This window comes from Oryzias latipes, chromosome 6 (assembly GCF_002234675.1).
Source record: "Oryzias latipes chromosome 6, ASM223467v1".
Lineage (NCBI taxonomy): Eukaryota > Metazoa > Chordata > Actinopteri > Beloniformes > Adrianichthyidae > Oryzias > Oryzias latipes.
The window spans coordinates 16544537-16570765 of NC_019864.2; the positions used below are offsets into that span (position 1 = coordinate 16544537).

Sequence of the window (26229 nt, forward strand, 5' to 3'; positions counted from 1 at the left end):
TTACCCTAACTTATTTTGATTGCCGGCCCATGTGGCCACAGTGTGTGACTGATGAAGAGCTACCATGTCAATGTTTAACTTCTGCAAACGCGGAACTTAAAGAAACCAAAAAAGTTGTTCCAACTTAAAAAAATGGATTCTTCCACAACGCTACAGTTCTTTTTATTTACATTTATACAAAATAATCATAGCAGAAAAATGTATGTGTTTTGTAGTATTTTATAATTTCTTAACTCTAAAATATTCACAGTTTTTGTAACGTCTGAATTTTATTAAACAACATCAAAAATCAAAAACAGCTTTATCTTAGCCTTGCAGAGCGGTTTTTTTCATAAACGTCTACAAACCGTCCTCTGTTAATTCCACCAAGGTCAAGATAAACGACTCGTCCCTTCTCTGATTAGAGTGATACAGACATTAAAAGCCTTGAAATTTAATTAAATTGTGCCTTTTTGCCACAGAGGAAAAAAAAGAAGAGGACAAAGTATATGGAGACACTATCACATAGCAGGGTTGTACTAAGTGAAACAAAGAGATATGGTTAGAAATCTAAACATTGATAAAAGGGCACCTAGCTGATAAGGATCAAAGGAAATTTTAAAGCAAAGATTATTATTGCCGGACACAATGATTTATTTGTGAAGATTCATTTTGTGCCCTTCAAAGACACACTTTAAATGAGCTGTACTGCTAAAGTAAAACAAAATTAAAAACAAGATTGATTCCACAATTGTTACTTTTTTCTGACAAATGACTGACACATTAAAGTGTGAGGAATAATGCAGTCCTGTAGGTGTTCCTAATGCACTGTCTCCTGCATTTTATATCTATTCAGTAGAGCTAAAGGAGATAACTGACACAAAAGGCTGACAGGTTCAGGGAACAATCACAAATCAAAGAGTACTCCTGTGAAACGTAATTCCCAAAAGACGCTTTACACCTGTGGTTCTTTCACTTTATGTCTAAAAAAAACAGGTCTGTGTTGCAATTCTGTCTCTCTTTTTGCATTTCTTATGCAGATCGATTGTCATGTGAGAAACACATTCAGCTAAATAGGATTTAATTCCAGGGATCCACAACATTTTAGTTGAAATTATTTTCTAAATTTTTAAAGAGACAACTAATTAAAAAAAATGAAGCTGACCATCTTCCTTTTAGTTTTTTGTTGAATCAGTATAAGCATGTAAACCGCATACTGACCTTGCTCTTCACAGATTGCCTGATTTTTTATCTCTACCCTCTTAAATTTACACCAGCACTCTTCCTCACACTTGAGGCTCCCTAAGTTGTCACTGTACACTTTTCACTCCACTTTGACTTTGAGAACTGAGGAGAATAATTCATGTGCCTGGCAAGTTTCAGAGTCTAGAATAATAAAACTCTTTTCAGAGCCAGTCGTTCATTTGAGAACTGCTGGATTTCCTCTTCTTCTCGTTTTTCCTTTCATGAAAAATCTCTAAACAGTTGGGATTTTTTTTCAGAAATATATACAGAAAATGAATATTTTTAGTTGTGTAATTTTTTTGTGTTAATCATAGCTCAAAAGAGAAAATCCTGTCATTTACTATTGCTACTACTTACATTGGAGGTTTTTTGCACCTGCAGTTTTGTTGAAACACTTCAAGTCCTCAGATATTTAGTTACATTTTTAAGACTTGAATCATTATGAATGTTTTCCATTTGTTAGTAATTGTAATATTTTTTGTAACAACTACTAAGCAAGATAAATAAACGATTGGAAACAGTTTAATTAATACAATTCATATTATTTAACAAGTCATTAATTATGGTAGCTGGTCTTCTTGTTGTTTCTGTCAATGTTTTGTCTTTATGTTCTTCTAAATTGTGAGAAATTATTGGTTTTCACTGCAAATACTAAATCTTAAGAAAGTAACAAAAAACTTAAAAAAACGATTTCGAGAGAAATTGTTTTATCAAGTAATTTTTTTAATAGAAAATATCTTTAGTTTGAGAAAACATGTCTCAGTGACTAGAATTGTTTTCTTAAAATAAGAATTCTTTGGTAAGAACATTTTTCTTACCCCATTGGCAAACTTTTTTGCATATTTAAAGAAAATCTGCCATTCCGCTAAGAATTTTTGACTTAATTCTAAGTGGCCTGTTTTTACATTGTAGGTTAGCACTACCTGATTTTTTTAGTACAAAATTATTTTTATTTTTATTTTCAAGTTGTTTATTTAGTTACGGGCATAAAGGCTCCTCCAAATTATGAAATAACCTCCTCTGTGTTGAACTGTGAGGAGAGTGTTCGTTTCCAAATAGCCTTCATTTTCTGAGCAGTCAGAGGATTAAATTGTGTTTCCTGTGATCTTACCATACATTTCCTCTATCCGCAGTGGAATATCCCAGACACTCTGGGGTTTAACTATGAAAATCTGTGCAATCTCACAGTAGTCATGCCTCATTCAGCCTTTCTTTTTGGGTGTTGTCCCCTGTGCTCTTTGTTCGGTGTGTAACATATGTGTGTCCTGCCAGTGCTTTTCAACTCTTTAGATTAGCATCAAGTCTGAGTTATTGTTTGATCTTTCAGATTGTACATTTTTTTTCCATTTTTATGTTTAAGTTTCAGCTTTATTCAAAGGGATTTGGGCAGATATTTTTCACCCAAAGGATTTTTATGTCAATATTTTTTCTGGATTTTTAGTTCTGTAAATCCATATCCTGTTGGATTTTCTCAGTTATAGTTTTGAGTATCTTTTCTAACAGTGGTTGCGTTTTTTTTAATGTACAGCAAAGAGTAGAGAGCTCCAAATATGAGACCTGTTCAACATTTCTTGTTCAAATTTGTCAGGTTGCTGCCATTTATGATGGACAGGAAAGTAGAAACACAGTGCTAGATTAATGGCTTTATAATGAACATTTGCATAATGTGAGATCATTAAAATGCAATCATCCTTGTGTTTCCTTCTGTGTGTGTGTTTCTTTATCGCTAGTATTAATTAGGTAGGCGGACTGACTGACTTTCTTAAAGCTAAATCATGTTTAGTGTTAATGGCGGGGAGAAACACATACTGAATCCATATGCTTGAACACATGAGGTGCATAAAATCTTTGCTTTGACTGAACAAACAATAACTGTTGCTTGCCGGCACACAATGAAGAAAATGTTAATAATATAAAAGTCAAGAACGTGGCTTTTGAGAATGTTCAGTCACAGAGCTGTGTCAGTGGGTGGGTCTTTGTACCTAATGCCAGTTTTTTTCATGTTCTGCTCACATACAGTATGAAATAATTAATAGAGAAATCAAAGTCACTCATGGGGAAACATGTTCAACCTTGCATATTAAGTCTTAATCACCTGGTTTAAAAAACAATGATTGGAATCACGTAGGTGCAGCTGCTTGTGTTGCTTGGCCTCATTCCTGAATAAAACTAGCTTAACTTTTTTTTTTTTTTGCACAAATGCAACAGTTTATGTCGTTCCAATTTTTCTGTCATTCTTTTAGAGAACATATCAAAAACTGAAACTCTCATTGAGTCCACCATTTTATTTTTGACAGCAGCTGGCGTTTGTCATTACATCTGTGTGGAGGAGCTGAATGCTCAAGTTCATCAAAGCCCAGAGTGGCTGGTAAGAGATGCTTGACTTTTTGCCATTGCCTAGCAATGACATATTCCATGCTGTCATAATGAGATAAGATGTAGATCTTGTAGATTCTTTTCTTTGCAACATCTTCTTGTTTGTCCTTGTAATGAAGGGACAACACACTTTACACATGAATGACGTATTTCCTGCAGGAGTGGGGAAGTGCAAATGAAATCTTATTTTCAATGTCCATTTCAAATGTATACGGCATATACCTGCAAAAACGCTATAATTAGAGATGTCCAATTGTTATAGCTATAAATAATGTATTTAAATAGCTCCAATCCACATCAATCAATTTATTTCAGTACTTTTAAAATAACTCAATAACTTGATTCTGTAAACCAGCGCTCTGCTTCCGGCTCTATAGTGTTTCATAAGTTATGCTTTAAAACATTTACATTTACAATGCTTTGATCGACAGCATTTTGATAAAATAAATTATTGGTCCTGATCACAAAAAAATTTCTACGTTGCATGTTTTCACCAAAATATTGTATATGCGTAAATGTAATAACAGGTTAGCTCAGTTGGTAGAGCAGGTTGTCCAATAACCGAAGGGTTGGCGGATCGATCCCCGCTCTCCCCAGCCAGCTTTGGCCCCCCAAGCGCGGTTGGCCTGCAGCTCACTGCTCCCCCCAGGGGATGGGTCAAATGCGGAGAAAGAATTTCCCCATTGTGGGATGGATAAAGAAATATTTTTTTTATTATTTTATATAAATACATCCTTGAAAAACGTGTTTGGCGTCAACGTTGCAACTGTTTGTTTGTTTTTTTGTGAAAAATTGCCTTCAAAATTGTCATAACAATTTTAACTTCTATAGTTCTAAGCACTAACTTTTATGTGTCACGAGACACAAAAAATATATAGATCATGTTTAGCCAACTTTATTAACATAATCTGCTTGGTAACTGTTTTTATTCAATCATACTCAGCTTCAATGACTTTTTTTTAAAACTTAAAGTGCCATCAGCCATTGTTTAATCCAAGAAAAAAATGTGCATCTTTTACTTTTTAAGACTTAATATAATACAGTACTTCAAAGAAGTACATATAAATACAGTCTTCTTTGCACTTAATCCAGAAATTTCTCTCAGTTCCACCAACAAATTGTCTTTTAAAGGAGAGCAGCTCTTTTTCACAGGCTTTGTGGTCACTGTGATATTTTGAAACGACTCACAAAAAGCTATATTTAGGCAATATGAAGAGATTTCCTTCTATTGCGTCTATGACGCAATATAGGCTGACAATAAATAGCCGTCTTATTACCTCCAGAAGTAGCTTGAAATATTTCCAAGCACAAACACTGAATCATGTCATAAGTTTGAGCGGACGTTTTGAACGTGATGATGCAAATTGAAGTTGTCTGTTTGCTGTGATGGAACTATATTAATACAGATTTTTCACAAAGAATCTTTTCAGAAACCATGAATAATTTTGCTCAGTTTATAATAAACATCTAAAATAAAAAAAAATCTGATTTTTTTGTTGTTTGTATTAATTCTCGTAATTCCATCAGGCATGGATAAACAAGCCATAGGCCAAGTAGGATTATAGAAATGCAAAAGTGATAAATGGTAAATAAAACCATTATGTTATTTTATAAATTGATTTTTCCAACATTGTACACACGCTTAGTGAAAAGTGTGTCTATAATGGTCAGTTAAGCCCAATTCACAGTGAAATTAAAGCTATTTTGTTCTCAACATTGAATGTGTGACTCAGCAGGGCCAGCCCTGTAGATGCAGGTGGTTGTGCTGTTTGTTTAGTGTCACATGCTGGGCTGTTTTTGTGCTTTTGTTTGGCAGTGCTCCATCAGACCCTGCTTTTGTATGCTATGCTTTCCCACAGCTGTAAAGTACATAGTTAATTCAAGTGGGGCAGATTTCAAAACACCTTGCTTTAAAAATGTCAGTACCCCCTATTGGTCAATCCTTAATTCACCTGTAACTCTGCTCGGTATCAAATAAAACAGTTTTTAGTGCAGAAAAATGTGTATGTCCAGCTTTCGTTTTCAAAGTAAGGACCTAACTAGAGGCTGGGAAGGCTTAGCAGTCATTTTCACTCTGTTAATTAGGATCATGAAGACACAATGGACAGCAGCAGCTTTCTCTTGTTTTGCGTCTCCTTTATTAAGACCACTTCTGGAAATGAAGTCAGGCATAGATCTCTAATTAAGATACTTAAGTCACAACAGTGTGCAGCCCTGTGATCAAAGGGGAAAACAGAGCTGATAAAGGCTTATGACTTGATTTATTTATTTGCTGAAGCACAGAGCTCACCTGCTGCCACCACGACTGCTATGCAATCACATTTAGGCTCATATTAATTTTTATTACTTGAAAGAAAAATTGCTTTTTTTTTATTAAGTTGCTGTATTGTGTATGTTTTAGACGTTTCTTATATTTGCATTCACTATATACCAACAAATATAATTTCAGCTTTTTGTTTTGGGAAAAAATTGTGCTTGTTTGTATTTTTAAAGAGGTTTGACAGAAAGGGATTGGAGATTTAGAATGGTTTAGTTTTTGTATTTTTGGACTATAAGTCGCCCCCGAGTATAAGTGACTGCAGACAAAAAAAATGCATAATAAATAAGAAAAAATATATGAGTCACACTGGAGTATAAGTCGCACTTATGGAGAACAAGAATAGACATTTCATCCCGAAACACAAATCACAATAACAGAATATAGATAACAACAGACTAAATATCTGCAGACTTCACTACTGTAAGACACTAATGCTTATTTAGCTTCATGAAATGGTGGAATGAGGAATTGAAATATTAGCGCAACATCTGAACAATTATTCAGATATAACCTAAAGAACATGCTAACAAAGCAGCCAAACACTTTATATCACTTTTAATCCCTCAATCAAATGAATTCTTCATCCTCTGTGTCACGTTGGAACAATTCCCCCAAAACTCTTCTTCTTTCTCTTTCGGCTTTTCCCATCAGGGGTCCCCACAGCGAAACAACCTCTCTGTCGAGGATGAGTCGCACGGTTAACTTGGCAATGTTTTACGCCGGATGCCCTTCCTGACGCAACCCTCTCAATTTATCCGGGCTTGGGACCGGCTTATACTCAGAAGAATATGGTACCTAAAAAAAGCTATTTTAAGCACATTGTGTCTAATTTTATTATACAAGAAATACTCCATAAAAAGAGTTTTAAACTTTCTTTAGCTTGTAGTTAAAGCACATTGAGAGTAAAACACATTATATCCCTGCCTCTGCTGGAGAGTGGTTCTCAAAAAATAGCATTTGTTCCGCAAATGACTGAATATAAAAATTATCTATTTACGGGCAGTGTTTGAGCTAAGGATAATACACAGCTATCACATAGTAAATTACCTAAAGAATAGACATTCATAATATATGACGTAGTCGTAGTGTGTGTGTGTGTGGGGGGGGGGTCATATTGGTCTTTTATGAACCCTCATCAGTCTCTATTCCTTGACTGCACTCCTTCACATTGACTGCTGGTGCCCCACGACACATTCCACTTCACCCTAATTAGAATTAATAATTAAAAAAAGGAAATCAATATGTGCCAATTAGCCATAGTGACACTAGGTTTTATCCGGGTGACATTGTGTTTTGAGTTGTCCAGTTAATCCCAGTGACTGTTTTGAGTTGTGAAGGCAGTTGTGATACATAACTCTGGATGAGTTCATGCGTCTGCTCTGTTTCCTTTTACTGCTTCTGTCTTGTGGCTAAGTGTAAAGGTGTTTGTTTTCACAGGACAGGGTGAAGGGTAAATTATTAATTGGAGGGAGCAGTGGGCTGTGTAACAACTTGCTGATCCAAGAGATTTCATGAGCCGTGTCAGGTTCTTTTGAACAAGTGACTTGTTTACTGCACTGAGGCGAAGGATCTTTTCCAGTTTGTTCTACACAGCCAGTTTTATTAGCAAGAGAGGCCTCTTTAGGTGGCTTCACTTTAAAGTGCTTGTTTAGAATGAAGATGACCTGGCCTTGTATGTCTTGGTCAACCGCCGGTCTTGTTAACCCTGTTAGGGCTGAGTTGTGGAGGAGTTGGCTGGCACCTGCTGCACTTATATTGATCAGAGTTCACATCCTAAATAGAACTCAGACAAATTGTCAGATCTTTTTTCAGGATAAACAACTAAGCCAGACATTTTAATCAGCAATGTGCAGTCCTAAAACAATTAAGTCCTTTGCTCATTAGTTTAGTGACTCCAAATAGACAACAGTCAGATCTTGCTTTTTTTTTTTCCCTATCCAAGTGCAATGTGGTATCAGGACTGAGCATATGGCATGGTAAAGCATACTCCTCGCAGACTTGCTCTGGTATGTTCTTTGCTCAGATTTGTGCCACACGTCTCCTTTGGGAAATGCAAACAGGCAGGAGCTTTGCTAAGATGAATTAGGGCAGGACAGAAGACACGCCCAACAGCAGAAGCATGAGCGCGCTGTTATTCTAATTCAGCAGAATTGTCCACACAACTATTGGCAGCTTCTTATGCCTAGTATCCCATTTGTCATGTTCTTGTAGATGTGGAAGTTTTTTTCTAGTGTCTCCGTTTTAAGAGGGAAAAATAAATGGGTGGTTAACAGATGTCAGCAGAACAGAGACGAGGTAGCAGGGCCTGTCTTCTGGTATATTGGCAGCATTTAGAGGCTCCATTTTAACAAAACCGAGAGACATTTAACTTTGACTTTACATCTGTCATTGCTTTTTCTCCAGACCTCAAGCCAGCCCTGTCTGCTTTTTACTTTTAGTCTACACGATCATGAATTGGGTAGATGTGATGAATAACTTAATGCACATTAAGTAGGGCTTTTATGGAACAACTTCTGTCTCAAAAAGCAGTGCATAACCCTGTTTTACCTAAATTGTAGGAAACACTTTAACTTTTCAAATGTCTTAAGAAAGTCTGTCTCCTTCTTGCTTTTTAAGCTGTGGTTTGTCTGAACCAGGACCGGCCATATGTGTAATTTAAGAATCTATGTTTCGAAGAAAGATATAAGGACAAAGTAAATTGGGCAAAGTGTGAATCTCACAGTGTGGAACGTACAGTTTGTCTTACGATGAAAAGTGAAACTTGTCAAATCAATGAGTCACACTTCCGAGCTCTGCTGTGAAAAATAAGCCTAAAGGAAAAGGCTCTCAGGAGCAGGGCATTGTGCCTCTACGTCTTAAGTTATCCTTCAAGTGTCAGTAATGTGCGTTACTTGACAATGAATGACTTGGGCCTAGGAGAGTGAGGTTTTTACTGAGTGCCAAACATCCCTTTTGCAATAATGGGGATTTTCCAGCTACAGTTAGAAAAAACAGCAAACAGCACGCTGCACCAGCAACCTCAAGTGGTCTGCATTTACACTGGACGCGATTCGGATATAATTGTGGTTCTCTTTTGTTGTGGATCCAGCTGAATAAATGAACTAGAAAACTCAGAGTGGGGAATGAGATATTCTCTGTTTAAAGAGATTGACTCACTTCCTCGTTTTGAATTTAACTTTGAGAAGCTTACATGGCCCCGACCGCTCCTGATACAAAACAGTGACAAACATTCTGGTGTAGAGACCAAGTTCAGGAGAACCTCTGAGAGAAGACAGCTGTTGAGAGCTGCATGGTTTAAATCCTGTTGCTGCCAGCCGCTGATTATGCAAACTCCTGAGCACACTTCAAAGCTCACTAACCACAATGATGGCTCTCTCAGCTTTGTCTTCAGAGTTCACCTTCCAAAGTTTCCTACCTACCTGTATCCCTCATCGTGATCTGTTTTGTTCCAGGCAAGGGGATTTTGTTCAGCATCTTGGGATTGGACCTTTCTCTGTGTGTGTGAGGTTATTCACATTTCAACTGTTATGCATTATAAGGACTGAGAGTCCAGGCTGACAAGGGACTGTGTCCTCTGGTTAGGTGCACTGACCCCAACCATACCAGTTAAAGAGAAAGACTGCAACTTCCCTTGATACTGATTTGTTGCCCACACTCCACAGCCCACAGGGGTCCTCATCATTGCACACAATTTAGCTGTGCCCTCAAGAAACCGAGGCCCTGATGCTTTGTGTTATTCTACTTTGCTGTTTCTCTCTGTTTTTGCCTGGAGCTCATCATGAACTCTGACTCCTTAATCACAGTTAAATGCTGTCAGAGGCAGGAAGTGGGAGACTTCTGGGTAATGTTTGAGAACTGCTCTCCATCAGAGGCAGGGATGTAATGGGTTTTGCTCTCAATGTGCTGAGGCTTTAACTATAAGCTAAAGAAAGTTAAAAACTTTAAGTTGCAACAAACAAGAAAACAACTCAACTTGAGCTCAAGACAAATCCACCTTCATTACATTTTTTTCTGACCTGCATTTATTTCTTCTGACATCGTGCATTGATTTATGCATGTAATAAAACCCCAGTAAAGTGCCCTGGCTGCTAATATGCTCCATTTTTTGAGATGAAACCCAAAGTTATGATACCCCCAGTTATGTTGACACTGCCTATTTTTCTGCTGTGCTGAGGGAGCTCTGATGAGTACTTATAGGCTGCTAAAGCAAGCTGAAGCTTAAATGCTCATCCATTACGGCGGTTACCCGCACACCTCAGGTTTAATGTGCTGGGGTCGTTTGCGTGGCAGCAGCTCGGCCTTCAGGGATCTCATTCATGGCAGACTGCAGGCCAGGAGCAGATTAGATCAAATCAGTGTGGAGCTCACAGTGTGGCCTCTAGATTTTCCTATAGCTCGAGTAATACTGGACCAGCCCAGACTTTGGAGACCCCCCTCAGAGCAGACCTGCCTCTATCAGGGAGGGCTTATCATCTTCCTGCTGTGAACCTGCAAAAACAGGCTTCAGTGTCATCCATGAAAGAGACTTCATTAAGTTCCGACTCAGCCTGATCACCGCTCTGGCAAAGTGAGCATACAAGATGGGGGAAGCAGCATCTTCGGGTTTCAAGGAGTACATCTGCGATGATGCAAGAGTCTATGGTTGCATATTCATCGGATCACAGGCTTGGTTTCCACTTTAGGCTCTACAGCTGCTGTTGCTATAATCCTACTGCTGATGTTGGAGTAACAAAGCTTCAATAATCACCCATATCATCACTTTTCTCCAATGAACTATTATGCTTGTGGGAGTAAAGATCTCAGTGCTGATTGTACATCGCATTATAAGAACGTGGTTCAATTAACCTTGAAAATGATCCGTTTGCTTGCGGTTATTGATTTTATCTTTTGTAAACAGACCAACTCCCTGAAAAATGTGTTTGTTTTTACATTATTCAGCAAAATACTGCTAAGTAATGTGAGTGAGCTCTGCACTTACCCATGCAAAGCAGCACTGGTTGTTTATCTAACGTGAATAGTTCACATCTGGAAGGACTATTTTTGCTGAACAGTGCTGCTTAGAGACGACAGTTCCTGGATATTTGCATAAATGTCAAAGAGAATAATTGTAGCCATATATAGGTCTAACTTTCAAACCTCAAATAGCATTTTGTGACATTACAAAGACATTCTTAAGTTATTTTTTTAATTTAATCACACCCAAAGAAGATCCTATAATACTGAGTTATCTATAACATGGCTTGTGTGAACAGCTTCTGCACAAATCTGCAAATTTGCAATACTGTTTAACGGTTTTTAAACAGATGCATCATATCAACAATAAAAATCTTCTGATAAATTATTTTTATTCAGGCATTTGTTTTTGTTTTTTTTACTTTTGACACTCATACCAATTTTCCAATCATTTGCAACAAGAACAAAAGCTCAGTTATTATTTACCTCACACTAAACTTACAGGAGCGCTTCCTAAATGTAAACACCAAAATGGTTCTGTAATAGCTTCTTGGTTGTACCGTGCTTCTTATCACGTCTGCTGGCAGTTTCAGTTCTATAAGTGCTGGATCCAGCTGATGGATAGAAGCTGCATTTGATAGTAATAACATTTGCATAAACACATTAAGGATAACATCTGCAGGCTTGTGTTGACTTCTGTTGTTGTCAAGCTGGAGGTGGTATTATTGGACATAATGGATTTGTGGAAGTACAGCAATTGAAATGTCAAGCTTCACCATAAGAACTGAATTTTTTTTAAGGTTGTGTCATTTGATTGTATTAGTTCCTTTTAATTTTGTGTGAGAGTGTCACTAAAGCTTTGTGAAGGACCCTTTGGACCACATTTGTCTAGTTCTTGCTGAGGGCATGCTTGGATATGAGCCTGCATTCATGCAGTTGATTACCTTGAGTTGGAGTGAAGACAAAAAATTAATTTAAGGGAAAGGGCTGTTGATAGGCTTTTGTTTGAATAATGTGGAGAAGGAGTATGGAAGAAAAGCCCAAACAAAGGACTAAAAATATGTCATCTCTACAAGTCCCCAAATGTAGCCACTTTTAGCCATGTATGTAGTATGCAATATCTATGTAATATTTTGGTAGACTATACTACCAGATATAGACTACCAAATTTCAGACTAATTAACTTTTAATGGTGCAGTAGGAAAATTTTAGCTTCATTTTACAAAAACCTTTGCATTATTTAGTGCGAATCAAATAAATTAAGGTGTTTTGTCCTTTTACAAAAAAAAATGGCTTTGGGATTGTTGAAATGTTAATTATAAAAAGGTAATCTTCTGTTTTAAAAAGCATTGAAGGGGTAATTTTTATGAAAAAAGCAGAACTTTATTAAATGAATTGTTCCTTGAAATGGTTATCACTGTTGATGAGCTATTCGTTTTATTAGAGACAATATTTCGTGAATAATTTACTGTTAAAATAGTTAATATTAAAGCAATTATTCGAAAGAGTAAACACTGTTTTTAAATCTTTTTTTTTTTTTGGGGGGGCCTATTTGATATTCTTTCTCTGTGTGCCTGCAGGCTGTGAGAATGACTTCTGGGGACCTCACTGCAGCAACCGGTGCCAGTGCCAAAATGGGGCCAAGTGTAACCCCATCACAGGTGCCTGTGTTTGCACAGATGGGTACCAGGGATGGCGCTGTGAGGAGCCCTGTGAGCACGGTTACTATGGCAAGGGGTGTCAGTTACCTTGTCAGTGTCTCAATGGGGCTACTTGCAGCCATGAAACTGGGGAGTGTATCTGTCCGCCGGGGTACACAGGAGCCTTGTGAGTACCAGCAGCATGTTTGCTCCTTTGACATTTTCTTTGAAGTAATGCGGGTGTGCACCCAGACATTTAACTTTTGGCTCATGTGCTGGCAGCTGTGGAGAGCGCTGCCCCTTCGGTAGTCATGGGTCTCAGTGTGAACAGCGGTGCCCCTGTCAGAATGGAGGAACATGCCACCACATCACCGGAGACTGCTCCTGCCCCTCCGGCTGGACGGTAGGTCACACAAGCTGTAAAAATGCAATAAAAGAGGAAAAGCCTGAGAGAAAAATGATTGGTTGTCTGCAGTGCCCCTGGAAAAATGGTATTAGATTGCAAAGCTGATGTGTGGAGTAAATGTTAAAAAAACACAAGCAAAACCTGCTTTGATCAGAGTTCATCGTAAATAAACAGTTCTTTTTACTTACGGTGATTGCTTTTTAAAACTTAAATATGAAGAAAAGATTTACAGCAGATTTGGGGTATTTAAGGTCTGGTTAATTGTGGCTTATGAGTCTCATCCTATTTTTGGTTGTTTTTGGTGTTTTTAAGGGTTCCGTTTGTGCCCAGCCCTGTCCACTAGGCAAGTATGGGGTAAACTGCAGCAAAGACTGTTCTTGTCGCAACGGTGGACTGTGTGATCACGTTACAGGGCAATGCCGGTGTGCAGCTGGCTTCAGTGGACGCAGGTGGGCAGATGACTTCTCTGAGACATCAATTATTAAATACTAACATTTTCAACAACCTATTCTATTCAAATGTTAATTTTGTCTTCATTTTTACCATAGAAAACATCGGTTTTGTACAGACATTCACAAATTTGCTGTTGCTGATTTTTTTTTTAATGAAACCTGGCTTTTTTTTCTTGTAAAACAAAGAAAATCTTGAACAATCTAAGCCCCTAGAGAAATTAACATTTAAAAACGGCCATTACTCCATCTGAAGGTGGAGAGGAGGCTTTTAATAGAGGTGTTTATGTGTAATAAATCTTGTAGTGCATGCTGGCCAGCCAGGTTTCACGTCTGCAGCCTTCATCCACAGCCTGTCCATTGATCTCACCATGGACTCCATTCTATTTGGGTTCTGCTCATTAATTCTTAGTAATGTGCTTATATTAAGGTCTCATTGAAATCCACAGATCTTTCTAGTCTCCAATGCCTGCCAGAGCAGCCCAGAGTAGCCTGCATTTATTAGTCCACCTAAAGTAATTGTCTCTTTGATGGAAACACTTCCCTTACATGGCCTTTTCCTTTACTTTATTATTTGGTGAAATTACCCTCATTCATTGTGTCAGGGGTAGGTGAATTAACCTGCAAGGAATAATGTGAGATTGCATTTGACACTCCTCATCCTCGAACTCCCATCGAGAAATTAAAGGGTAGGACATGACTTGAACAATTTCAAATGTAATTAAACTTTTCTGTCATACAGTAGCTTTGTTGAGCTCCAGAGGCTCCTCTGTGTGGCATTTTTCCAGGTTTAGCCAGAAATCTCTTGCTTGATCTCTTGGAGTGCTTCTGAAACCTCTCATAATTTTGGACTTCTGTAGTTGGGGAAAATAGAAGTCTCGCCTAGCCCACTTCAGACGCGATGAAATGCTAACTGCTTTCAGGAGTGACCTGAAAAGTCCTTTAATAAAAGCTGATCATGTTAGCCTTGCTTTTAAATATAAATTCATAATTTAGATTCTAAAATAGGCATAATATATGGAGTTGTGCCTAAAGTCAGATTTTTTTTTAATCACAAACCTCTTTATTTGTTTTATTTATTCATTTCTTTTCTGGGAAATAACTTTAATAGTAAATGGTTTTTTAAAAAAAAATCTTTGCTAACAAACTAGCTGAACAAACCTAAATATGTTGTCACTAGCTTCTTTTTATTTTATTTTAAATTTTTCATCCCTGCCAGATGCCAAGAGGACTGTCCCGTGGGGACGTACGGTCCACAATGCAAGCAGAAGTGCGAGTGCCAGAATAATGCAAAATGTCACCACATCACCGGAGCCTGTTTGTGTGAGACCGGGTTTAAAGGCCCCAATTGCCAAGAACGATTCTGTCCTCCGGGCTTGTACGGTTTCATATGTGACAAGTACTGCCCCTGTAACAGCAGCAACACTGTGAGGTAAGTTACAGATTCACCAAATGCTACTTACATGACCAGGGCCTGAAGCAAAGCACCTCAACCTTCCTCCTGTTGCATTTGAATAAAGACTTCTGCGTTTTTAATTTTGACTCGCTCCTAGCCTTTCAGTGTTCATTCTGCAGTCTGGAGTTCTTCACCCGTCTCATTCAGTTTGCCTTTAACAGTGACCTTTGCTTCATCCATAATTTCTCTGCAACATTCATAGTTAATACAGTGTTAATGTTCTGATTCCAACTGGAAGCCCGAACAGAAAGATAAAAAAAAGGATGCTCCATCCATGTTAAAGAACTGTATAGGCTCAGGAATGACTGTTGATACAAGCTTTAACGTTTAATCCTTTTCAAGAACAACTCGTGAAAAAACTTTGAGTTAAAATAAAATGTTGTCCCACATTTTCTCTTATTATTTTGTAGCTGCCATCCACTTTCTGGTGAATGCACTTGCTCTGCAGGATGGACAGGGCTTTACTGTAATGAGACCTGCTCACCTGGATACTATGGAGAGGGCTGCATGCTCTCCTGCAGCTGTGCCAACCAAGCTGAGTGTCATCCTGTCACAGGAGTCTGCATCTGTGCCCCTGGCTTCATGGTAACTATCATGTGCACTTACTAACTTTTTGTTCAGGTGAGACATGTTGCCAGTGGATCGGTTGTGTTTTCTTCTAAAAGTTAACACATGTAGACGACACACTCAAACACACACCTTACATTCAAAGAAGTCTGCATCAAGCAACATTCATACAAATGATGTAGGAAGAATAGATGAGGAGAAAGCTTTTGAAAAATGCTTGATTTGATGTGATCCCAGTTTTGCTTTAGAAGCTTTTTGTACTCAGATGGTCAAAAGCAGTGTGAGGGCTTCTGTTATTGCTTATTACTCTGTGGATGTGTTCTATTGCAGCACAAGACTTTATCCCACTAAAAGGTATTTTACAACCCTGAGCAGACTTTAACAATTGTCTCTGTGTATGTCGCATAACATGCTTGGCATTGTAAAACAGCAGCGACAAATAGAGAGCAAAGTCAGATTAGTCGCCCTCCAACAAATGAGATAAATTCTAATCTTGAATCTTTTCTAAGGGGTTTTAGCATGTCCTTTCACAACTGTCAAATTAGCAGTACAACTTTGATGAGTTTCCCCACTGTGTTTCCTTATCTTTTCATCTGAAGTTACCGAGTTGCAGCAACGGGAAAAAAAGGTACAAATCTGGGAGTAATGCGCTTCAGCGGAAATTGCTTGTGTCTTAAAGCGGGCCACTGTGGTGAATTGAGCTACCGAGCAGCGCTGCAGACTGCGTCTTAATTTGCTCCACCTGTTCTCTTTGGCGGCTGCTGGGAAGGGTCTGCCAGATACATTAAACAGACCTAGCGGGCAGAGGCAGGATAGAAAAGGAGGCATTCAGATGGGAACAGACATAGCTCAAATAGAGGATCTGTGTTTTTGTGTGTAAGGGGAGGTGAGTGATGTTTTCTTTTCCCTCTTTTAAACTTAACAAAGTTGTTTCTTTGCAAACAACAAAAAATGACTGTTCAGAATTGTATACCTGCTACACAACTCAGTCTCATGCAGTCTGCAATTATTGCCTAGTGGAAGAGTTACAACCAACTGCAAGGGAAGTCTTTTCCTCAAGGGTCCACTGATAAGACTTAAGCCTCCCTGCTGCATCTTTGTTCTAGAGACCTATCAGGGGACAAACGAAGCAAAATGTTAGAACAGGCTGAGCAACTGCACGCTTGATTTAGCTGTAGTAATTGGACATGCTCATTCTGACTGGAACAAAGTGATTACATGTTACCTTTTCATGCACTGTCCCTTACAATCTTCCCTATACGCACTCAATAATTTAATGTTTCCCAACACGTATCGTGAAATATGGATTTAAATGAAAGGTCTGCCTTTTTGGGTGGTCAAAAACACACCACCCATCAGGTTTCGCTTGCCCCATAGTTAAGGTTCACAAGTTCACTTTGTGTGGTGCTGCATCAAATTTGAACTCATCCAGCGGTTAGATGAACTGCTGAGGAGAAGGACTCATTGGTAATTAGTGTTGCCATTTGCATCTAGTCTCAGTGGGTACAAGCTTAATCAATGTGGTGTCAGCTAGTGACTTTCTGCTGGAAAAAAAGGTCTTTGATTATATTAAGGTACTAATAGATATGAATGTATTTATTTAGCCAAGGACAAAGAGGCCTCTTTTCAGGGTCTCAGGTCTGGTTGCTGCCTCCATCTGCTGTGTTATGTAAGGTACTTCTTTCGTGCAATGGACTGACAGCCCGTGTATTAATAATGATTCTCCACTTTCAGACTTCTATCCCTCCTTGCTCTGAAGGAATATGAATCAAATAACTAATGAGAGAGCTGCCGTTACCCTCTGGAGAATAGCCCAAATTCTGGTTTCGACAGCCACAAGAATGAAACCATGCGGAATTCAATGCAGTCATGGATACAGCAAAATCCGTGTGGTCATTTGTGGCTACATGGCATTTTATCCATGGGTCCAGTCACCAGTAAATTGCCTGTGCTCAGAAGAAAGACAGAAATCTCTGCACCTACCCGCTCTGTCCAACCCCACGGCAGGTTAAATTTCTTTTCTGAGCTTAACAACTGTAGCTGAACTGCTATTGTTAGCAGTCTTGAAGCTGTCATTTTCAGTAGAACAAAGGTTATTGCAGCCGATTGATAAAAATTTCATTCACAGACAGCCGCTTTTATGTGGTGTACGGGGAGGAGAGATGTTTTAAGATGTGTGTTCTGCCCCTGGCGTCCACCGGCACATCTCCTGCCTTCTGTTTAAACTGAGTTCAAAATGATAATGAGAGCAGTGAGCAGCCAGCAGTCCCCCAGCACTCTGGTGAGCGAAGCAAGATCCACTCAGGACTCCTCTGGGCCTCTAATTGGAACTCTAAGTCATTGTGTCACCTGTCACTCATCCAGGGTTTAAAAAGGAGGAGGTGTGGAGACCCATGCACTGGTTGTGATCTCAAGATGGAAGGGGCAAGGCTAGTGAAGGTGGGCAGTGCTGTGCTCAGCCTTTAAAGCAGGCCAATTCTAATGACAGCAGGATGCAGAGGACAGAGAGGGACTGTTCTGTGTCCTTTACCAGATACTTTCTTTTGAAGCAACGGCAAAGGACTTGCAGGCATGGCTGCAGATCTCTCATGCAGCAGTCTGTCAGGGGTGCCTGCGAGATTCTTGAACTTATTTGCCAGGGTTGTACCCTCTTTTTGCTTAATTTAATGCTAAATCATAATATATGTTTGTGCCACTGTTTGGTACATCTGTTTTTATGATCTCTCAAATATATAGTAGAAATGCAAACCTTTGCAAAATAAAAGTCCAATGAGTTGAACTGCTTAAAGCTCCTGCAATGTTTAACAGTGTATTAAGCAGGTTTTTGTCCCGTTTCCTAAGAAATGTGCATGTGTTTGTTTTCTGCTGGTTTGTCCTGTAAAAATGGACCTAATAATTTTATAGGAAATTAAGGAGTGTCCTCAGGAGTGAGAGTGAAGCTATTTTTTTGCTCTAAAAATTGCCAAAAGTATATTTTCAGTTTATTCCAGAAATGTATTTTTAATTTAAAAAGCACATGACAGCACACTGTAAACCTGTGTCTTTTCATTCTGCTTAAATTAAGTAGGAAATGTATAAAAAAGAAAAACAAATGTTAATCAAAGATGCATTAAGGTTATGGAGTCATTTTGTGGAACTGAATAAAACACCAAATGAGTTTTAAATTTCATATTTAAACTTAGGATTACTCAGAAATATCAAGCTGCTGTAAGAGAGTCAGGATTGCAGTCTGTAGTTTTTCTTCATTGATACTGCCTTTGTTACATTGTGGAGTTTCTTTAAAACCAGCCAGTAATGATGTAGAAATAGTACTGGTATTTGTTATAAACTTGAGCTTGAGCTCACTCCCTTTTTAGCTTTTTCTGCAATTTTTGTCCCGTTTTTTTTTTGTTGAATTACAACTAAATTAATATTGTAACTCTGTGACTGGCTAATAATCATCGAACCTGGTCTTTTCTTGCTTTTGCTGGAAAACTCAAGAATTTCCAAGCTTTTAACCATCCTGCAAGCTTGGGAACACAAAACATTATAAAAAAAGGTTTGAAGCATACTTTATTACTCAGACCATATCAATAGTTTGAAGAAAACCCACATCCAATGATTTGATAAACTAGTTTTGCAAATGAAATCTATTAAAAGAAATACATTTGCACCCTTCACATCAACAACTTACTGCAAGTGGACCCATAAGGAAAATCAAAGTCTCCCTGAAACCAATGAGGAGAAGAATGAAAACATTTTCATCCCCAATAAGAGCCTTCATCGTCACCCACTGGTCTTCAATTAATGACTCTCCAGCATTGTAGAATAAAAGCTGATGGTAAGGAACATTTGCCCCAGATTCTTTAAGTCTGCAGCTGCCAGTATTGGACATAGTGATATGCACAGGTGCAGTCCATTTACGCCGCATACCTGTTACTTCCCCGAATGACTGCATCAGTGCCTTTTTTAGTTTACATTTGCTGTTTACATCCCATAATGTTTCTCCTAAATGAATTCCTTTGTAGGAGTATCTGAAAACCTCTCCAGAACTCATGTTAAGACATCGTCTACATCTTTCATCAATCATTTTGCAAGTCAAGGACCACAGCCTATTAACATTAAACACTGTGAGGAGAAATGGCGAATAATGAAGTGAAGATGGGTAGACAGAAGGATGGATTTAGTCGCTGCTTGGCTGAAGAAGGATGGGTTAAACGTGTGGATTCCTGGGCCTTGGAGTCTTGCCAGTCTCTTGATGAAAAAACACAGATGTATTGAGACATTAACAGCATGGCTGGGAGTATGTGCCGTCAGAATCTGTGAAGTGCATAATTAGATGCTAGAAAGTGATAGCTGTGTGAGATCAAGTGTGGTCCTCCTAATTGAACTTTAACAGTTTTCTCCCTCTGCATATACAAATACTTTATGATTATAAGTTATTGTTCATATATTGGCCTTGTTTTTTATTTTTTTTTATTTCCACAGGGTGAGGACTGTGCAACATTGTGTCCTCCTGGTCTGTTTGGACCAAGCTGTATGTTCACCTGCTCCTGCCACAATCATGCATCCTGCTCCCCGCATGATGGCTCCTGCAGCTGCAGGGAAGGTAATAATAATTGACTCATGGTATGAGTTTGTGTCCACTTCTTCATTAAATGAGATATTACTCTGACTGTGTTCTGTTTTATTTGAAAGGTTGAATTTTCACTTGGATGAACATTCATAAGTGTGCAATACATCCAGTGCATGCAAGAACTGAAGTTTTTTAGCACTTTTGTGCAGTAAAATCTTTGTTTATTTATTTATTTTTTGGGTGAAATATATTTTTTTTATCACACACCGGTGCCAGCTTGTGCCTGCCTTTTATGCATTTGTTATTGTTCAGTGTTTGCTTTGGTGAAGGATGTTGCACATAAATCAGCTGGTTGCCTGGTCCCTCTGCTCTGTGTTTTACACGTTCCCCTGCTCCAAACTACTGATTTAGATAAACAGACTGGCCTATTCATTTCAGTCAGGTGTTTTAGAGCATGCAAACATGCAAATCCAGAAAGGCAGGATTCCCTAACATTCACATAATACATTTTAATTATTTAAGGGGTAATTTTGAGTTAAACTTTACTACTGTAATCATTTTTATTTACAATTTTTGTACCATGTCGCAGCTTAAAGTAGAGAAAAAAATATCTGTTAATTCTTGATTCTGCAAATTGCCCACTTTCAACCCTTGTGCTATCTTGTGGGGTCAAAATTACCCCACCCTTACATTGACGTGGGGTCCCTACCATGACAAAGGTGGATAAAGGTGGAGAGGATTTCATGTAATCCATGGACACCAGTGAAGATCACAAATCATTGAAGAAAAAAGGTTTAGCGCACTGTCTAGTGGGGTCCAGATGACCCTACTCCCAATGTTAAAGTGCCTAGGATAGCACAAGGGTTAAAGATGTAGGAGGTCTCTGTACACTTCAACTGTGAGACAGAAATCAGGGAATAATGTTGGTTGGATTTTAAAGGTGCTTAATTCCTCCGCCATTTTTTCTATATTAGAGTATAACTGCTCCTGGCAAGTTAATTGTTTCACTTTATAGTTTGATTTTTAAAGTGTTATCTTTGTACATTGATGGATGAATGAATGGACCGATTGATGGCTGGCTTTCTAAAGCTAAAGTAATATCTCACTTTACAGCACAGAAGTACGTTTTTCAAGTCAAATTTTGGAATCATCAGGCTCATGGTTTCAAATTCAAAAAACATCACTGCAACAGCTGGTGTGTCCCAAATCAACTATTAAAACACACATATATGCATTAATTGTGTTAGTATGACACAAATTTACCACGAAACATAGAAAGCAGTCACTCTTTGTCAGAATGTCTAGTTGTTGAGTGCGAAAATAAAAACTTAAAATCCCACTATGATAAAAATTGTGTTTCTGTGTATTAAAACATGCTCTCATGGCATTTTTCTCATGAAAAATTTAAGATCAAAATTGCATCTCTGAGTATTTTTTTATTCAAATCTTTGGGAATTATGACCAGTCAAAAAATGTCATTTGGAAAAAAAAAGTATTTGTGACGTTGAAAGTAAGCTGCCTGTTCTGAGCGATGAGTAGGGGAGGGGAAGAGGGTTGGGGTTGCTCTGCACTAACGGTCCCGCTCACATACAAAGGCCAATTTCTAAAGAACTACTGTTGCTATGCAGAAATATGTCCTAGAAACCATCAGTTTTTTTCTGATTTTACCTAAAAACAGCATAATCATAATTAAAAGACTACTAGGAACCAACACTTTTCCAAATGATCAAAAGATAATCGGAGTGCCTTTAAGTAAAACATAATAACAATAATTTTGCTTACTGCATGTGTAACTTAAATACAGTCTCAAGTCACAAGCCCACGTTGTCATCTCTGTTATCCATTTGCTTTATGGTTGCCATGTCTTTCAAATCACAATAAAGTCATTTTTTACAGTGTTCTCTTACACATCCTTCTTCTGGGCTTCACTCCATACCACATGTTGGCATTGCTCTTCATCACCACTGTAAAACATTTAATGAGGTACAGTCTTTTCAAGTCATTATTTAGATACTTGCAGACTCTTGTAATATCATTTAGCTAAATATTATATTACTCTATGTTGGTCTAATATTATTGCTTGTTAGTTGTAAATCAATTGGATGCAACATTAATGATTGTGTGTCAACAACAAAACATTTTACAGACACTATCCTTATAGATACGTTCTGTGCTGAAGCTGGAGGAATAGTAAATAATAAGTTTTCACTGGAACCGAAGAATGCAATACTGCTAAGAACAGATAAAAGCAATTGTGAGGGTGCAATCGACTCAGTTTATTTTTCGGAAAAAGAAAAAAAAAAACGCTGTCCAAAGGCACTTTACATAAAAAGTCTTAACAAAAAAAAAAACAGATTTTAAAGAACTCTAGGACATTGTCTAGATAGAATTAATAAACACAATTTAAATCCTATTGTCCTTAAAATGTTCAAGTCCTTAAGAAACGATTGAGAAGCCAGTAAAGTCAATCAGATTTTTCCTTTTGGCTCAACTTGCAGCCTCAAATCTTATTTAAATCTGCACAGTCAGTCCAGAGCGATACCGTCTCGTCTAAAGTGATATACTAGGTAACTAACAGACCAACATTCCTAAAGCTACATATATAAATAGCTTTACTGCCTCATGTTTATGTGTTACTGCTGGCTTTAAACCGAATTACTTCCCTCAGAGATGATAAACAGACTTTGAATATTTGCTTTTCAAATGAATCATTTGCCCTAAATTTAGATTAATCTTCGGGGATTAACCTAAGATTAAGATCAGTGTAGCAGACCATTTTTTGGTCATTTATATAACTATAGGATACTGTAAAGTAGCTGGGTGTCCATGAAGCCTCTGAAATAGCTGTGAACTCTTTGATGTTTCCTTTTTCTCTCCCTAAAGGCTGGCAGGGTGTGGACTGCTCCATCCTGTGTTCCAGTGGAACTTGGGGTCTGGGATGTAACCAGACATGCTTGTGTGGATATGGCGCTGCATGTGACCCTTTAGATGGAACCTGCGCTTGCTCTCCTGGGTGGAGGGGGGAACACTGTAATGAGTCCTGCCCAGTAAGTTGTTTTATCTGAAGGTCTCCCCTTGGTCCTTATTCTGTAGGTGTGAAGGCATAACTCTGTAATTTGTGTCATTCACAGGATGGCACCTTTGGATTAGAGTGTCGTGAGCGCTGTCACTGCGGCCACGCTGACGGCTGTGACCCTGTGAGTGGCCACTGTCGCTGCCACCCTGGCTGGACAGGTTAGTGCTGTCCCTTTAAAAAGCAGAGCAGACTCACATGTAACCCTTGTGCTATCCTAGGCACTTTAACATTGGGAGTAGGGTCATCTAGACCCACTAGACAGTGATTTAACCCTTTTTCTTCAATGATTTGTGAATCTCACTGGTGTCCATGGATTACATGAAACCTTTATCCACCTTTGTCATGGTAGGGAGAACACGTTAATGTAAGGGTGGGGTCATCTAAGATAGCACAAGGGTTAAGAACAGAAATGGCACCAAGATTATAAATCATTACAGGTGGGTCCACTATATAGATATTATACTCAAGTGAGAGTAACCTTACCTCAACAACTTTTACTCAAGTAAAAGTAAAACATAATCACTCAAAATAATTGACAGAAATAAAATTAGAAAAGTTAGTCAAGTATTTTACAGAGCATCTAATTACTGTTTGGTTAATTGAATCAGGTTAAGTTAAGAGGTTACGTTTAAAGTGGATTATTTGCATTGCAGTCAAGATTGTGATGCATTTGTTAATTGTACAACAACAGAACTTTGTCTTCAAATAAAAAAAGATTAGATCAAAATGCATTTTATAATCCTCAGGTTATTGTGAAATCTGATTCAACAAAAATTCAATTAAAGTCAAAACATTTGCTTTGTAGGCTGTTTCCACTGTATGAATTCTTATTCCCTGGCTTGCCAAAAACTTACAAGGACATGTGTACACCCTCTGTTTCGAAGGAAAGTGTGAATGTCATGGATAGGGTGAGGATCATTATGCTCAAAAAATGAAGCGTCGTATCTGAATGTCAAACTCCGGGGGCCTAGCAGAGGTTCTGGTCTCTGAGCTCGGGTAGTGGGGAGCAGTCAGAGAGGGAAAAGATTCAGGAGGAAAGGTCAAGCCTGTAAGTTCTCAGCAGCCCACTCCATTCAGCCTCTAGAGCTTAGGGCATTTATTCTGGGAAACAATGTGGGTTTTATTAGTTGTAAGAACGGAGCCAGCAAACCAGGCCTCTTATGCTCTGAATCCTGCACAGGTCGGGACCATCTGTCAGCCTTAATTGAGTCACCAGGGTGCAGAACTGGGAGCAGCAGCAGCCCAGTGGGTCGGGCAAACACACATGTATGGAGAACTATGTGGGATTTGTCACGGGACTATGTCAGGAATAGAATAAACTGGCATTTACAAAAAGTCGAATAGTATTTTTTGCTACAAACACTATAATCCCACCTGTTTTTAAAAAATTGAGAGTTTAACATACTATTCTGTCATCTTGCTGTTTATTTAATGAAAGACCCACTCAAATGAGATTTGTGTTTTGGGTGTTTTTAGCATGTTCTTGTAGCATTTTATCATGATCAAGGACATGAAAATTAAGCTTAAAATTGCATATCTGAGTATTTCTTGTATTCAAATCATTGTGAATCAGGAGCAGACAATAGAGTGCAATTGAAAAAGGCTTGTAGTTGTTACGTAACATTTACAATTGGCAGACCACAAGCTCCCTGCTCCGCTCCATTCTGATGTACCCACTTATAGATTCAATTACGTCTTCGTCTGAGCTAGCATTTAGCTCATCTATGGCTGGAGGTGCTCTCCCGGGGCGGGACCCCGCGTTGGGCCCCCCAGGCGCGGTGGGGGGGGGGGCTTTTCTTCTGGTGAGCTTGCACTCTCTGTTCCCCTGTGTCTCCTTGCACTCTGGCATTTGGGGCCCCTGTGATGGTCCTGCTGGCCCTGGCCTGGGTGGCAGACTGCTATACCGTGCGGGTGTTGGGGGTCCTGGCAACGGTTTTGATGTGGGGATGACTGGGCACTCTCCCTCTTTTTTTTTACATTCCATCATCCACCCCAGAAGAACATAAACTCGAGCACAGGTGTTATCTCACCCTTGCACAAATAGTTTACATGACTGAATAAAATGTTTCACATGTGTTAACGTGAATGCATAAGTATGCGTGTGTGAACGGTAGTTAACATAATTATATGTGAAGATTTTTGGTGCCAACAGGTATGTTTGTAACATTTGAGTGTGTGTGTGGACAGGCCCCGCCCCTTTTAGAGTTATTATACATCTATACCTGACAGTAAGGATTGTAAACTTCTAGCATCTTATTTCTTGATGCTTTATGGTGCTTTATTATTTTACCCCCTCCCTTCTACAATCATCTTCCTACCCCCTTCATCTCATCCCTCTTTTCTTCCCTCCTCTTCTTTTCCATCCAGTTCAATAAAAATATGTCCAACACAAGAGGCCATCAGCTCTCATCTGTTTGCTCAGCTTTTGGACAGGACAAGTAAAAAATAAAAAAAACATACAATTTAGTTTCTCCAGAAAATACAAGATACAGGTTAGTCTGTTTTTTTTTTGGAATGTCTTTTTTATTTTTTAAGATCACCTCATCCATACATAGAGCAGGTACGTAGTATAAAAAGTTGCTCATGTGCTCTGAGAGCAGAAGCTAAAAAGTCAGAGAGATATTTGCTGTTACTTTCATTTCGTGCAAAGCAGACAGTTGGACCTCTGGTAGTTTCTCTGTAAGAAACCTTCTTTGAAGAGACTTCAGGCTTCTGTCTGTCTTTTTTTCTTCTCTGTCACTCCGTGTCCATAAACCCTCCATTTGTCACATATACAGAGTTGTGCAATACCCTGTCCCCAGTCATTTTCAAACAGTAAGGACAGTCACTGATTCCCCCCTTTTATTTTGTCTGCTTCTGCAGAACCTCGCACACACTTCAACATGTGTTGCCCTTCTTTTGATGTCCAAAGCTCGTCTCCTGACTTAATCAACCCCTCCATCCCATCAGTTTCAACGTTTCCTCTCTTTTAGTCTTTCACGCCTGCTCTGCTGTGGATACACTGTGACATTAGTCTCCGGAGTTTAGTTCAGGTTTAATTTAAAGGAACTGCTCTAATGCCACTTTAATGGCAACACCTTCCTCAGATATTCCCACTCAAAGGAAATTTTAAATGAAGTCTCAAACATGGCTGGTGGATGAGAGTCTGCATATTCCTCATGCACATATGAGTGTTTGACGCTAAATATGTGTGTGTGGGGCTGCATT

General features: G+C 38.7%; 1 protein-coding gene across 5 annotated transcripts in view; it reads left to right on the forward strand.

Annotated features, from left to right (window-relative positions):
* LOC101171576 (multiple epidermal growth factor-like domains protein 11) overlaps positions 1 to 26229 on the forward strand; it is a 78558-nt gene that overhangs the window by 38687 nt on the left and 13642 nt on the right. For all 5 annotated transcript variants that reach the window (XM_020704030.2, XM_020704033.2, XM_020704029.2 and 2 more), the window contains 8 exons: positions 12454 to 12700; positions 12796 to 12916; positions 13232 to 13368; positions 14588 to 14800; positions 15235 to 15409; positions 19859 to 19979; positions 22830 to 22993; positions 23078 to 23180. In XM_020704030.2, coding sequence (XP_020559689.1) covers positions 12454 to 12700; positions 12796 to 12916; positions 13232 to 13368; positions 14588 to 14800; positions 15235 to 15409; positions 19859 to 19979; positions 22830 to 22993; positions 23078 to 23180 — 1281 coding nt within the window. The remainder of the gene's footprint in view (positions 1 to 12453; positions 12701 to 12795; positions 12917 to 13231; positions 13369 to 14587; positions 14801 to 15234; positions 15410 to 19858; positions 19980 to 22829; positions 22994 to 23077; positions 23181 to 26229) is intronic.